Below are 12,294 nucleotides of genomic sequence, written 5' to 3'. Positions count from 1 at the left end.
GAGGCAGTTATCACGATTATGGTCCAGTTTTTTGTTCTCTTCATATATCTGCTGCATGTACTGTATTGTGAAACAAGCAGCTCTCAGATGAACAGCACTCGAAGGAATCACACAAAGAATTGCATGTTCATACAAGGGAATTATAATCATGGGACCAATTATATAATTGGGGTCATTAATCACAGACTACTTTGCATGGTGATTATAAACACTGTAAAAATTATTTTTTTCTTCAAAGCTGTAAATAACAAAGATATAAGAAAACACTATTTGTCTTTATACTTTTCAGTGTGTACTTACCATTTCTTTTGTAATTACCTGTGAAATTTAGCAATTTCTGAGTGAAAATGACTTTTTCAGTGTACACTGGGCTCCAATCAGTGTCATTTTAGTATTATTTGTATACTATTAAGTATTTTAAATATTTTTTAATCATCTTTTATTATTATGTTTCCAGTTTTATTTTAGTTTAAGTTTTTGTTATTATTATTATTTAAATATTTCTATTTAAATTTATTTTAGTTTTATAATTATACACTCAAAAGAAATTGATGTAGGATTTACTCAGAAATTACTGGTAAATTTCACGATTACAAAGAAATGGCAAGTAACACTGAATTCTGAAGCAGTTTTTTTATACTTTAATAATCTTATTTTATTCACAACAACGAAAAATATTTTTTACAGTGTACGTAAACTTTTCATTTAATTTCCAAGACAACATTTCTACTTTTCATCTTTTTAATTTAATATTTATATTTTATTTTATTTATACGTTAATAGTGCTGTCAAATCACGATTAATCACATCCAAAATAAAGGTTTTTGTGTACATAATATATGTGTGTGTACTGTGTATATTTATTATGCATATATACATTTTTTTATATATTAAATATATTTATATATAACATACATTATATGAATATAAATATATAATATATGTAACTATTTTCAAAATATATACTGTATATTTATATATGTATAATAAATATACACAGTACACATACATATATTATGTAAACAAGACTTTTATTTTGCATTTTATTTTTGTTTGACAGCACTAGCCTAACTTTTAATTTCAATTAGAGCTAAAGGAAGTGGTTTTCTTTGCCTGATTGCTGATCAATAAAAACAATACTTATATAATAAAGAAATAACACTAATATGTCTAATAATGTAATAATTCAGTTCAATTAAATACAGTCAGTATAAACATAAAAAGTAGTTAATCTATTGATTTTATACTGAGTTATTTTCCAAAATCTTTTTGCAATTTTTTAAATTATTTTATTAGACATTAGTTATTATGTTTATTAACTAGTCCCCACAATTTTCAGGTTTTATTGTCTTTATAGGAACCTTTGGTCATCGAGGCCAAACGTGGCCCGCACACATGAGGCTACACACTTTTTTTTTTAAACATATAATCGAAAGATCCAGGATGCTGACATGCTTTCCCTCCTGACATGTAGAAGCGTGTTCTCACGTGCCTTTTTTCCAGGCCGTGTTTTTAGCTCCTCTACTACATGGATCATAAACGAAGACAGACAGATGGGTACATAGAGGGGTGTCGACATCCTCTCCCCTCCCCCTCGGCGCAGTCAGGAGCCTCACAACATGTGTTCACTTCTGTCAAGGGCTGAAGACAGGCCTTTAAGATGAAAAATGAGAAAGCAGAATGTACATTTAGTTCCCAACTGCTGTATACAAGCTTTGGGCCCTGGGCATCTGTGAAGTGATATTTGTGATACATTTATAAAATTATGGATACATTATGAAGTTATTTTTCAGTGTGAAATTTAATTGAAACATGGTTTGTTCTGAAGATAGTGTTATCAAATTGCTAATAAATGCATGCAAAAACTCATTAAAAAAGTAATTAACTGCATAAATAATAATGTATTACCCGAGTGAACTTTTAGCCCCAAAATAAATAAATAAATGTAGATGTGAAAATGTGTATATATATATATATATATTCATATATTATTTCAGTTTAAGAGTTATTATTATGAGTGGTCAGGAGGGCCGTCTAAACCTCTTTTATAATATATTTTTAGTTCAGTTTTTTCCACATGAGGGCAGCAGAAGACAAAACTTCTGAAATCCTGATTGGACTCCTGGCAATGATCAAACACACATTTATTTTATTACCCTAGCATGCAATTCCAGCACAGCAATGTCACATTCAACAATAACATTTCATAACGCTCTGTTTAGAGTGATCCAAAGTGTTTCAGCATTCTTGGTCATGTTTGTTGGGTTACCACTGGACTGAGAAGCACCTTGCTCAATGCAATTAACAAGAGCTTTATTGAAGCCTAGGGCTCCTCGTTCACTGTAAATATGGGATTGAAAATAACACACTCGCCTTCGACAAGTCAGGAATCCTTAAAACGGCAATTTATGAATAATGACAAGCACCATAATGGTAAAAGACAATAATATTACATTTCTTAAAATAGAACCTTTATTATATATAAAAATGCTTTTGATACAAAAATTGTCACAAGTGTGCATTATATGAGGCATTTTTGTACACAAAACAAAGATATTAGTGGTGCACCAAGAAGCAACAAGCTCCTCGGTGTGAGTGGATGGGACGATCCAGACAGATTCAGTCAATCCACTGCCTGCCAAAGTGGTATAAAAATCCAAATAAACTCCACTCAGTCACATTCACAATGAACAGTATGTTACCTTGAGGGCAATGAAATGAGATCAACAGCTTGAAACATAATCGGTATCATCTGCTAAACTGGTCTTCGTTGAGTTTTCTAGCATGGCTATTTTATTGCATCTAATCTTTGCCTTTAAAGACACAGTTTTGTCTTTTTGCATGGCTGACTGGAAAAACACAACTAATGTAATCAGAGTTAAGAGCACAACTCATTTGGTATCTTCTACATCTATAATTCTACACGCACATCTCATTTTCATAAGTGCTCAATTTGGCAAGAAAAAAAAAAATTTCAAGATGGTTTTGATCAGACATACATTGCGTGCTACGAAACACGTTTAAACCTGGAAAACAAATCTACTCGTTTGAAATAACATTTTAAAGAGGAAAATAGTTTGATTCTTCAACTTTACCAAAAATGGGGAAAAATAAATCTGAACTTCAATTTCAAAATGCACTTTCCTAAATTGCATTAAAAATGCAGTTTGTTACCGCATTATCATGGTAAGATTAACCACATATCCTTGTTCAAATCATAGCTTAGTTTTACTGTATTAATATTACTATAATATTTTAGTTTTTTACAAAACACCTACAATGAGTTCAGTCCATGAGATGTGATAAAATGCATGCAGTTCACTACAAAGCAGGTGACTTTCTGACCTTTGAAGCGATAGTTCACTAAAATGAACACTTTGTCATCGTTTACTCAACCTCACGACCTTCTTTCTTTTGTAGGACACGAAATGAGACGTTTAGCAGAATGTCAAAGCTGCTCTACAATAAAACTGAATGGTGACCATTGCTACCCAAGTCAATAGACTTCTTCAGAAGACTTGGAATATAGCGGAAAAGTCTCATATGTTGTTTTTCAACTGGTCCCCATCCACTTTCAGTTTGGAAAAGAGCAGCTTGGACATTCTGCTAAATACCTCCTTTAATGATTTACAGAAAAAATGCAGTCATGCAGGTTCAAAACCACAAGATTTTCATTTTTAGTCGAACTGCCCCTTTAAAAAAGAAGTTTAAACAAGACAATATCTCCTTCAAAGTAATGGCGTTTCACATGTAGATTCAGATATGACTACACACAACCGAAGCTCTTTTGCTATGAGAGATTAATAACAATTTTACAATGGTCTATGGTCAGTTCTCATTATATAAACAAAACATTTTAGCTGGCTGTTTTCATTTGTCATTATTTACAGTAAAAGATGTATGTACAATAGCAGCAAACACACTTTTGGTAAACAGGACAAACCAAACATATGCTTGGAATCGTATCATATTCACATAGAAGATAATCAAAACAACACCTCGTGGCCATTATGGAAAAAATTCATTATTTACTTAATTACACATATGTACAACAACTCCGCAGCGGATGATTTTGGTGTTATTTTGACAATTTGGTTTGCATTAAACTCCTTTTTAAGTGGTATTATGAAAAAAGAAAGATGATTAAATCATAACCATATCGAAACAATGTTCATATTCTGACATATTGAAGAGCTTGTAACAATATGGGGGTGAACTTATTAAAAAAAATATCATAATACAATTAACTCGTGCAAGCACTGTCCTGGCACGACCGCTGTACATTTATTCAGGAAGAAAATATCCGGAAAACCGTTCCTCCCTGAAAAGCTGAAATGTTTCTTGAACAAAGCGTGTGGAAAATAAAATAAAATCTTTGTTTCTTCTTTTAAAACTATTTAAAACTATATACAAAGTGTGGCCGCTTGCCGGGTGTCATGAGGAGTCCGTGCAGGGCGAGGGGGGCGGGGGGCACAGGTGGAAGTAGCTGCGTTCGGTGGAGGGCGAGGGTGGGCAGCTCTCCTCCGCTGACATGTACTGGCTGCGCGGGGTAGGGGGTGGAGGGTAGGGGTCAGAGTCTGAATTGAGGTCCATGTAGTACTTGTTGCTTTTCCAGCGGCTGGTGGTGTAGTCGCTGTCACACACGTCTGTGCTGCAGGGGGTGGTGGGGGGCGCGACCCCTCGCATCATATACGGCCTGTGGAGGGCAAACATTTAGAGATCAGGAACTTGAGCTTGAGATATTTGTCCTGTCTATCCATCTTAAAATATATCAGTTTCTTTGTTTTGTCTCAAGATGCACACCTGTAATGTTTTTTTCTAAGCACGTTTATAAAAATCACTTAAATGTCGTAACTGAACTATGGCCTAATCCTGGCTTAGTCTAAGCCCTGTTAATGAAACCGGGTCCATAATAGATATTTAATCCATCTACCTACCTTCCCATGTACCAGCATATCTACCCTACCATACTACATATTTGAGTTATTTGCAGGAGTATCCAGCTATGTTGGCTATCTATCCACCTACCTACCTATTAGCATATCTACACTAAAATACTAGATATTTAAGCCATCTACCTAGCTATCAGGACATCTACCCCACCAAAGTAGATATTTGAGACATCTACCAGAATATCTACCCTACCATTCCAGATATTTTCCAGGTATCCACCTACCTTTCTACCTATTAGCATATCTACCCAACCATACAAGATGTTTGATCTATCTATCTATCTATCTATCTATCTATCTATCTATCTATCTATCTATCTATCTATCTATCTATCTATCTATCTATCTATCTATCTATCTATCTATCTATCTATCTATCGGCAGATCTACCCCACCATAGTACATATTTGAGCCATCTACCAGAATATCTACCCTACCATTTCAGATATTTTGGCTATCCACCTACCTACCTACCAAGATATCTACCCTACCATACCATACATTTGAGCTATCTACCTGAAAGCATATCAAAATATCTACCAAACCATACCAGATATTTGAACTATCTACCCACCTTCCCACCCATTAACATATCTACCCTACCATTTCAGAAATGAGCTGTCTACCTTCGCATATACCTATCTACCTACCTATCAGCAAATCTACCCTACCATAACAGATATTTCATCCATCCATCCATTTATCTAGGATCTCTGGATTAAAACACACCTGTAAGACCTGGTTGTCGATGGGCTGTTGGATGAATAAAAGACTTCTGCGTTGTAAAGTGAGCGATCTGTCGCTGGTGATGGAGGTGGGTTGAGCATCTATACACAGAAAAGTAAAAAAATATAAAAAATTCTCAATTATATGGCATAAACCACAACAAACCAGACAATATAAAATATACGAAGGAGCCTTAAACTTAAAATACAAAAAAAAAAAAATTCTATATGGAATTAAACAAACTAATGAATAGCACAGTACCTGAGGGTAAAAAACTCCTTTGGTGCTCGATGAGCTACTGGATGATGCTCCCGTCACATGGTTCCTGTCGTAGAGAGGTGCCCCACTGCTGCTGCTGCCCATGAGACTCACTGAGCTCATCATGGACTTCCCACAGGAAATACCTGTGACACAGTGAGATTACACTCATCACACACAAAAGACTCATGACAGACAGAGACATTATTCAGCAGCTATCAAACAGCAGACCTTTACCTGTAAAAGTAGCGTGCTGTGAATTTGTGGGTGCAATGAAGTTGAGGGGCACGTGAGGCGTCCCGCTGATGTACTCGTGTGGGAAGCCTCCGTTGGGGCCCTTGTAATGGCGACACACAACTCTCTGACACACAAAACACATGCCTCCCATCACAAAGACAGAGAGGATAATGCCGATGACGGGGCCGATGGTGCTGGTGTGACGCGGAATGTCGTTGGGGGGCGAAGGGAAATCTGTGAATTAGCCAAACAGGGATAAATAAGTCTCATAATTCAAGTTATTGCATGCACGGCCAAACACCTCATGCTTTTTTGTTATAGTAAACATACCGCAGAAAAGCTCATCAGATTTGTCTGTGCAGTCTGCAAAGGAGTCACACTGCTGTTTCTTCAGAATACAATGGTTGTTGCCACATCGGAACTGATTAGGCATGCAAATGGCTAATGGAAAAAAGAGAGAGAACAGATCAGTGACTGACACAATTAGTTTATAAAAATCAGAATGAAGCAGCATAAATTTATGAATGCAACAAGTTGTGGATGTGTATCTGCAACTATAGACTGTCATATGAACACCAGTCAATGATTTAAGATTAACGTTTTTCAAACGATACACAACACTACAATGGTTATCAGCTCACTTCAAGTTGCACATAATAAACTGATTAATTATTAAATGAATTAAGTGAATCATTTGAGCCAATTCAGTGAGTTGTCTGACTGATATAAATAATAATTCTATAAATAATTCAGAATCATTTTTACTGATTCATACAACAAACTATTGATTTATTTGCATAAGTTTGTTTTGAGGACTGCAAATTAATATTCAGTATTTTGTGCCACCCAGCATTTCTCTCTTATTCTCAGTGTTTTGCATACAAGTGCATTTTGTCACATTTTTGTCCTTCCAAGTAATTTGAACTACACGCTATTGTATAAATCTATTTCACCACGTTTGGAATGAAGAACACTTCAGTCAATTACACTTCAGTTGCCTGCCAAAATAATGGCGTAAGGGTTATCAAGAGACTGAAAATGCTGTGCGACAGTAAAAAAAATGTACTGCTCTTTCTGTTGGCAGCAAGACACAGGCAAATCATGACTTAATTTGGAGACAAATATTGTAAGTTTATAGTACTTGCACATCCTGTTGAAAAAGAGTTGCTTGTCATGCTCATAACCTCAAGATTGTGTGTTTTTTTTACAGAATCAGTCACAGGTGGAAATTCTGGTAAATCAGCAGGTTTAAACAGTGGACATACAGTCGCAATCCTGTTCATCAGAGCCGTCCGCGCAGTCGGGCTCTCCGTTGCAGCGCAGCTGAATGTCCACACATTGGCCTTTGTCGCACTGGAACTGCATCTCGGAGCAGATGGGACAGTTCATCTCGTCACTGTGGTCTGCGCACTCTGCAATGCCGTCACAGCGCCACGCCATGGGGATGCAGTCGATCTCGCCAGTAGCGCAGGTGAACTGCTCGCTAGAGCAGGTGGGAGGCTCTGAGGGGGATTGTGGATAAATATGTGATAAGCGCACATACATGAAAACCAATAGGTGCATTTTTGATGTCATGCTACACATATGTGTGTATATATTTAGGACCCAAGCCAGGCGCAGGGCCCTCTTGTTTTCCTAAGGATTATTATTATTATAATTTTTTTTTTTGACTATTTTCCGGCAATTTTGGGGGCCTTAACATGTTCAAAAACTCTTGAAAATTGGCACACACGTTGGCATCCGCGGCCATTAGGACGCCGCAGAGGCTGGGACCCGGGCGTGCCACAGGGGCTCTCTGGCGCCCCCTGGAACAGTCAGAAAACTTGATGTATAGCTCACACATACTTGCACGTATTCATATGAAACTGTAATTTTATTGTCTTTAAAGTGCAGCTTCCAAACACTTAAAAAAAAATTACATACATAGAAAAAGTCATTCTGAGGAAATATGGTTAGTTTCATGACTTTACAAAACTATGGATAAGAGAAAATGAAATAACTGTCAGACATCTGATCACACTCTACCTCTATGAGTGTGTGGGGGGGGTTATGTGTTGTTCTGTGTATGTGTATGTTTCACAGAGTTGATGGTTTGGATTAACCCTTTAATTGCCGTATCCCTTAAAACCAGACTGCTAGAGGGTTACTGTAATAAATATACAGTTTTCCTGACGCCACGGGGGTGGCGTTTGCACTGTCGGCTTGGGCCCGCCATCGCTGCTTGCAGCTGTATTTAAAAATGTACCTCCACAGCTGAGCAGATTTTGAAGCAGCACCAGGTGCATGGGACACGAGCAGCGTGGCGTCCCATCACCCTTAGCAATGCAGATGTGGGAGCAACCTCCGTTGTCACGGGAACAAGGGTGGGATGCTGTTAGGAAGATTAAAGGACAATTATACTCTTTAATCATAGGAACTCTGAGGCCACATGGTCTTTAACTATGTAAACCGATTTTGACAACATATGATTTTTGCAACTCAAACGAGGTTAAATGCTGGTTTAAAACTCAACTACCAGTGTAAATTTGTTTAGATATTTTTGACTAGTCTGGCAATTCATTTAGGTAGTTAACAAAGAAGAAATTGGGCTCTATTTACAGGTTTCAAGAGAAGCAAGAAATTGTTTTGCAAACAAGACTATATATATAATTAATGTAAAAATACTGAAATATAATCTGATTAAATATAATTTAGGATATAATATTTTAACTCCATTAAATAACACATTACTTTAAAAAACAATAATATAATATAATCATATATTTATATTTTTACTAGTGCTGGGCAATGATTAATCATGATTAAATCACATCCAAAAGAAAAGTTGTGGTGTACATAATAAATATACACAGTACACACATATATATATTATGTATATATAAACAAATACACACACACACACACACACACACGTATATATTTAAGAAAAATATTATGTTTATATATTAAATATATATTATATATATATAAAATATTATATGAACGTAAATATTATACATGTATATTCAAAATATATATTGTATGTGTGTCTTCCTATACACACACAATAAATATACACAGACAGTACACACACACACATATTATATTAACAAAAACTTATTTTGGATGTGATTAATCGTTGCCCAGCACTAATATTTATACTATCATTATATTATAGTAATATAGTAAATGACATAAGATGTCCATAAAATATACAATATAATAAATTCTAATTTAAGTTATAATAATTTAATATAAATGTCATTTAAGTAATATAATATACAAATCATATATGTATATTATTGTACTATAGTAGATGATTATATTATATAGCATAGTAAATGACAGAAGACCTTTCTGTTCTGCCATAATTATTATAATAATTGAATTTATATTATATTATTTTATACTATATTATATTATAAAAGCTATTACAAAGCAAATGTGTGTTTTTTTCTTTTTTTAAATATAAGAAACAGCTGTGAACTTACCAAAATCCTCTGGCTCCATGTACTCCACCGCATGGATGCCGGTCAGGAACTGGAGTCGCCCCTGAATGCGAGTCCTCTTCTCTCCGGTCAGCTTATCCACGCATTCAATCATCTGCTGCTGTTTGTCGATCCAGTACAGGTGATCACCCAACACAGTCAGACCGACAGGCTGAAGGATGTTGGAGTCCTGGAGAACGATACGATTGGCCCCTGGGAAGCAAACAAAGAGATCCGCAGAGTCATAATTCAAGTTTTTCCACTGCGTCACGTTATAAATCATATCTTTTCGGCCTTTGTGTTGGTCATTTGGCTGCAGAGGGGGGTTCTGTTGCGTAAGGAGATTAGACGTGGCTTAAGGTGTGATCATCTGTTTTATGCTAACATCAAACATCAGAGCTCAGCATCTGGAGAGACTTTGCTTTCTGGCAGCTCACTGGCAATAATAAAGCAATAGAGTGATTTTCTGTGACGAAGGCACTTAAATAACCTCAGAAGAATGAACTAAGATACAGTCCATCAAATTCTTCATTAGAGCTTGTCAATGTATATTCCAGGTTAAGACAACACAGACTATACTGTTTTGATTAGTTTAGACTAGACAGTATTGATAATATACAGCGCAAGTATAGATAATGCCTGGCCTGTGCTCTCGGCCTGTATTTGTTTGGTTTCCATAGCTCTGTCATTTGACATGTTTAGAAGATCAAATCTCATTTGAGAGGTCAGAAAGTTGTCCTTGTTTCACATGGTGTTCCAAAATACTGCAGAACTGATTGCAATCAATTTGCCCACAGGCAATACAATACAAGACAGGAAAAAAACAAAACCATTCTGAGCATGAGATTCAGTGACATTTATGGTTACGCGTTGAGGGAAAAGGCCTCATCTTTCTGGGAAATTTGTGACACCAAAATCTTCAAATAAATGACTAACATTGAGTTGCATGGGAACATTTAGTTTTTCAAGTCTTAAATTATGACGTTTTGGTGCAATATTACAAACAACAAAATTTTCGTTATTATGACGGTATAAATCTTTTACACATTCCTTCCGTGTTAACAATTCATGCTATTTTTAAAACTCAACTTTCACTCTATAATTGTTTAACAGATTATTAGGTATGCACAATATATTGTTATTTTACTATTATTTATATTCCATTACAGTATTTATTATACAACTATTTGGAATTAGATTTTTTATTTTTTTATTTCAGTTGTCATTTTAATTTTAGTTTAAGTTTTAGTAATTGTGTTATGTGCTTTTGGCATTTTTATTAGGTTTAGTTTTTTCTTTTAATTTTAAAATATTTAGCTTTTTTAATTTCACTTTTAGTTCAAGTAATTTTAGTACATCAAAACTTAAACTTTATTTCATTTATTTATTTCGGTTAGATGCCAAAGGTTTTTAGGTTTAAGTTTGACCCAATATTTTATTTTATTCCAGCATTATTTCAATTAATAAAAACTATTTTAAAAGTTTTAAGTTTTAGTTAAAATAAAAATAACACTGATATTACATATCGGCAATTTTTAAATAAACTTACTGTAAATATAGCTTATTCTTCAATAGTAAATCTCAAAATGACTATCCACTATACATTTTAATCTAGTGATTTTAGTTTTTATTTGCTCCGACAAAATAGTACAGATATTTTAATAAAAGGCCTTGACGTGAGATATGCAAGCAAAAATGTAGTAGTATTTACCAGACAGGTCACTGCTCTCAATCCGTTTCAGGTCTGCATCCACCCAGAACAGTTTGCCCAGCTTGTTGTCCAAAGCCAGTGCCACAGGGCGGATCAAACCGGTTGTAAACAGGGATTCGCGCTCCGTCCCATCCAAAGATGCACCTTCGATTTTAGCGGAGCGATCCTGGACAGTAGTGAAATACATGTACCTGTGGAAAAAAAGGGTTTGGAAGTTACATACCATTTTCCTAAAGACAAAAATATGAATTAAAAATATGACTAAAATGTGGCTTTAATTGGATTATACAAACATCTTTCAAGATGTTTCAACATTTAATAAAAGTCTTTGTAGTAATTTATGTTATTGCATTGCATAAACACATGATCGTAGGAATGGATAAACATTCATTTGTTGAACAGAGGGAACATCTTTGATGGGGCCATGTTGTTTTGACTATGTTGGAGAATTGGTGTGCATCTTCACACATCCCACAAGCCCTTTAGCCCTAATGTTATGTCTAGACTGGTCTGTGATAACTCTCAAAGGTGCGTTTTCTCCTTTGTTTTCAGTTGCTGTCTGGGAAACCCATAATTTGCATCTGTTAGCAATTTTTCTTGGCTTAAAAAACCAGAACGCTGATATTGATAGCATGCAGTACAGTGTCTTTAAAAATGAAACGCAACAAAGCAAACCACTTAATAAACAGTTACCTCCTTAGGGAAACATTTGGGGGATCTACATGATGTGATGCATTTCCAATGCTAAGATGGGAACAGAAGAAATGAATAAACCCCAAAATTGCTTTGGCTGATGGATCTGAAGACGCCTTCTCTGAGTCAGAGCACTACGGAGTGTTATGTACTCACTAAACGCCTGCCAATGTCTGACTTTAGCGCGGGGAACGTAGTATATTGTGTATTAAATTTCCCACCTGCAATGTTAAACAAATCCTTATGCGAA

At 35.4% G+C, this 12,294-nt stretch overlaps 1 protein-coding gene across 1 annotated transcript in view; it reads right to left on the bottom strand.

The window, feature by feature from the left end:
* Positions 1-2,450: 2,450 nt before the first annotated feature.
* Positions 2,451-12,294, bottom strand: part of LOC306867939 (low-density lipoprotein receptor-related protein 5-like) — a 62,717-nt gene continuing 52,873 nt past the window's right edge. The window contains exons 16-24 of the mRNA XM_079413892.1: positions 11,352-11,542; positions 9,644-9,853; positions 8,419-8,544; positions 7,439-7,675; positions 6,504-6,614; positions 6,174-6,407; positions 5,940-6,082; positions 5,682-5,779; positions 2,451-4,696 (exon numbers count right to left, since the gene is read on the bottom strand). Coding sequence (XP_079270018.1) covers positions 4,435-4,696; positions 5,682-5,779; positions 5,940-6,082; positions 6,174-6,407; positions 6,504-6,614; positions 7,439-7,675; positions 8,419-8,544; positions 9,644-9,853; positions 11,352-11,542 — 1,612 coding nt within the window. The 3' untranslated portion in view covers positions 2,451-4,434. The remainder of the gene's footprint in view (positions 4,697-5,681; positions 5,780-5,939; positions 6,083-6,173; positions 6,408-6,503; positions 6,615-7,438; positions 7,676-8,418; positions 8,545-9,643; positions 9,854-11,351; positions 11,543-12,294) is intronic.

This window comes from Barbus barbus (assembly GCF_936440315.1).
Source record: "Barbus barbus genome assembly, chromosome: 50".
NCBI lineage: Eukaryota > Metazoa > Chordata > Actinopteri > Cypriniformes > Cyprinidae > Barbus > Barbus barbus.
The sequence above is the reverse complement of the archived record's forward strand: the minus strand, read 5'-3'. Positions and strand labels throughout refer to the sequence as shown.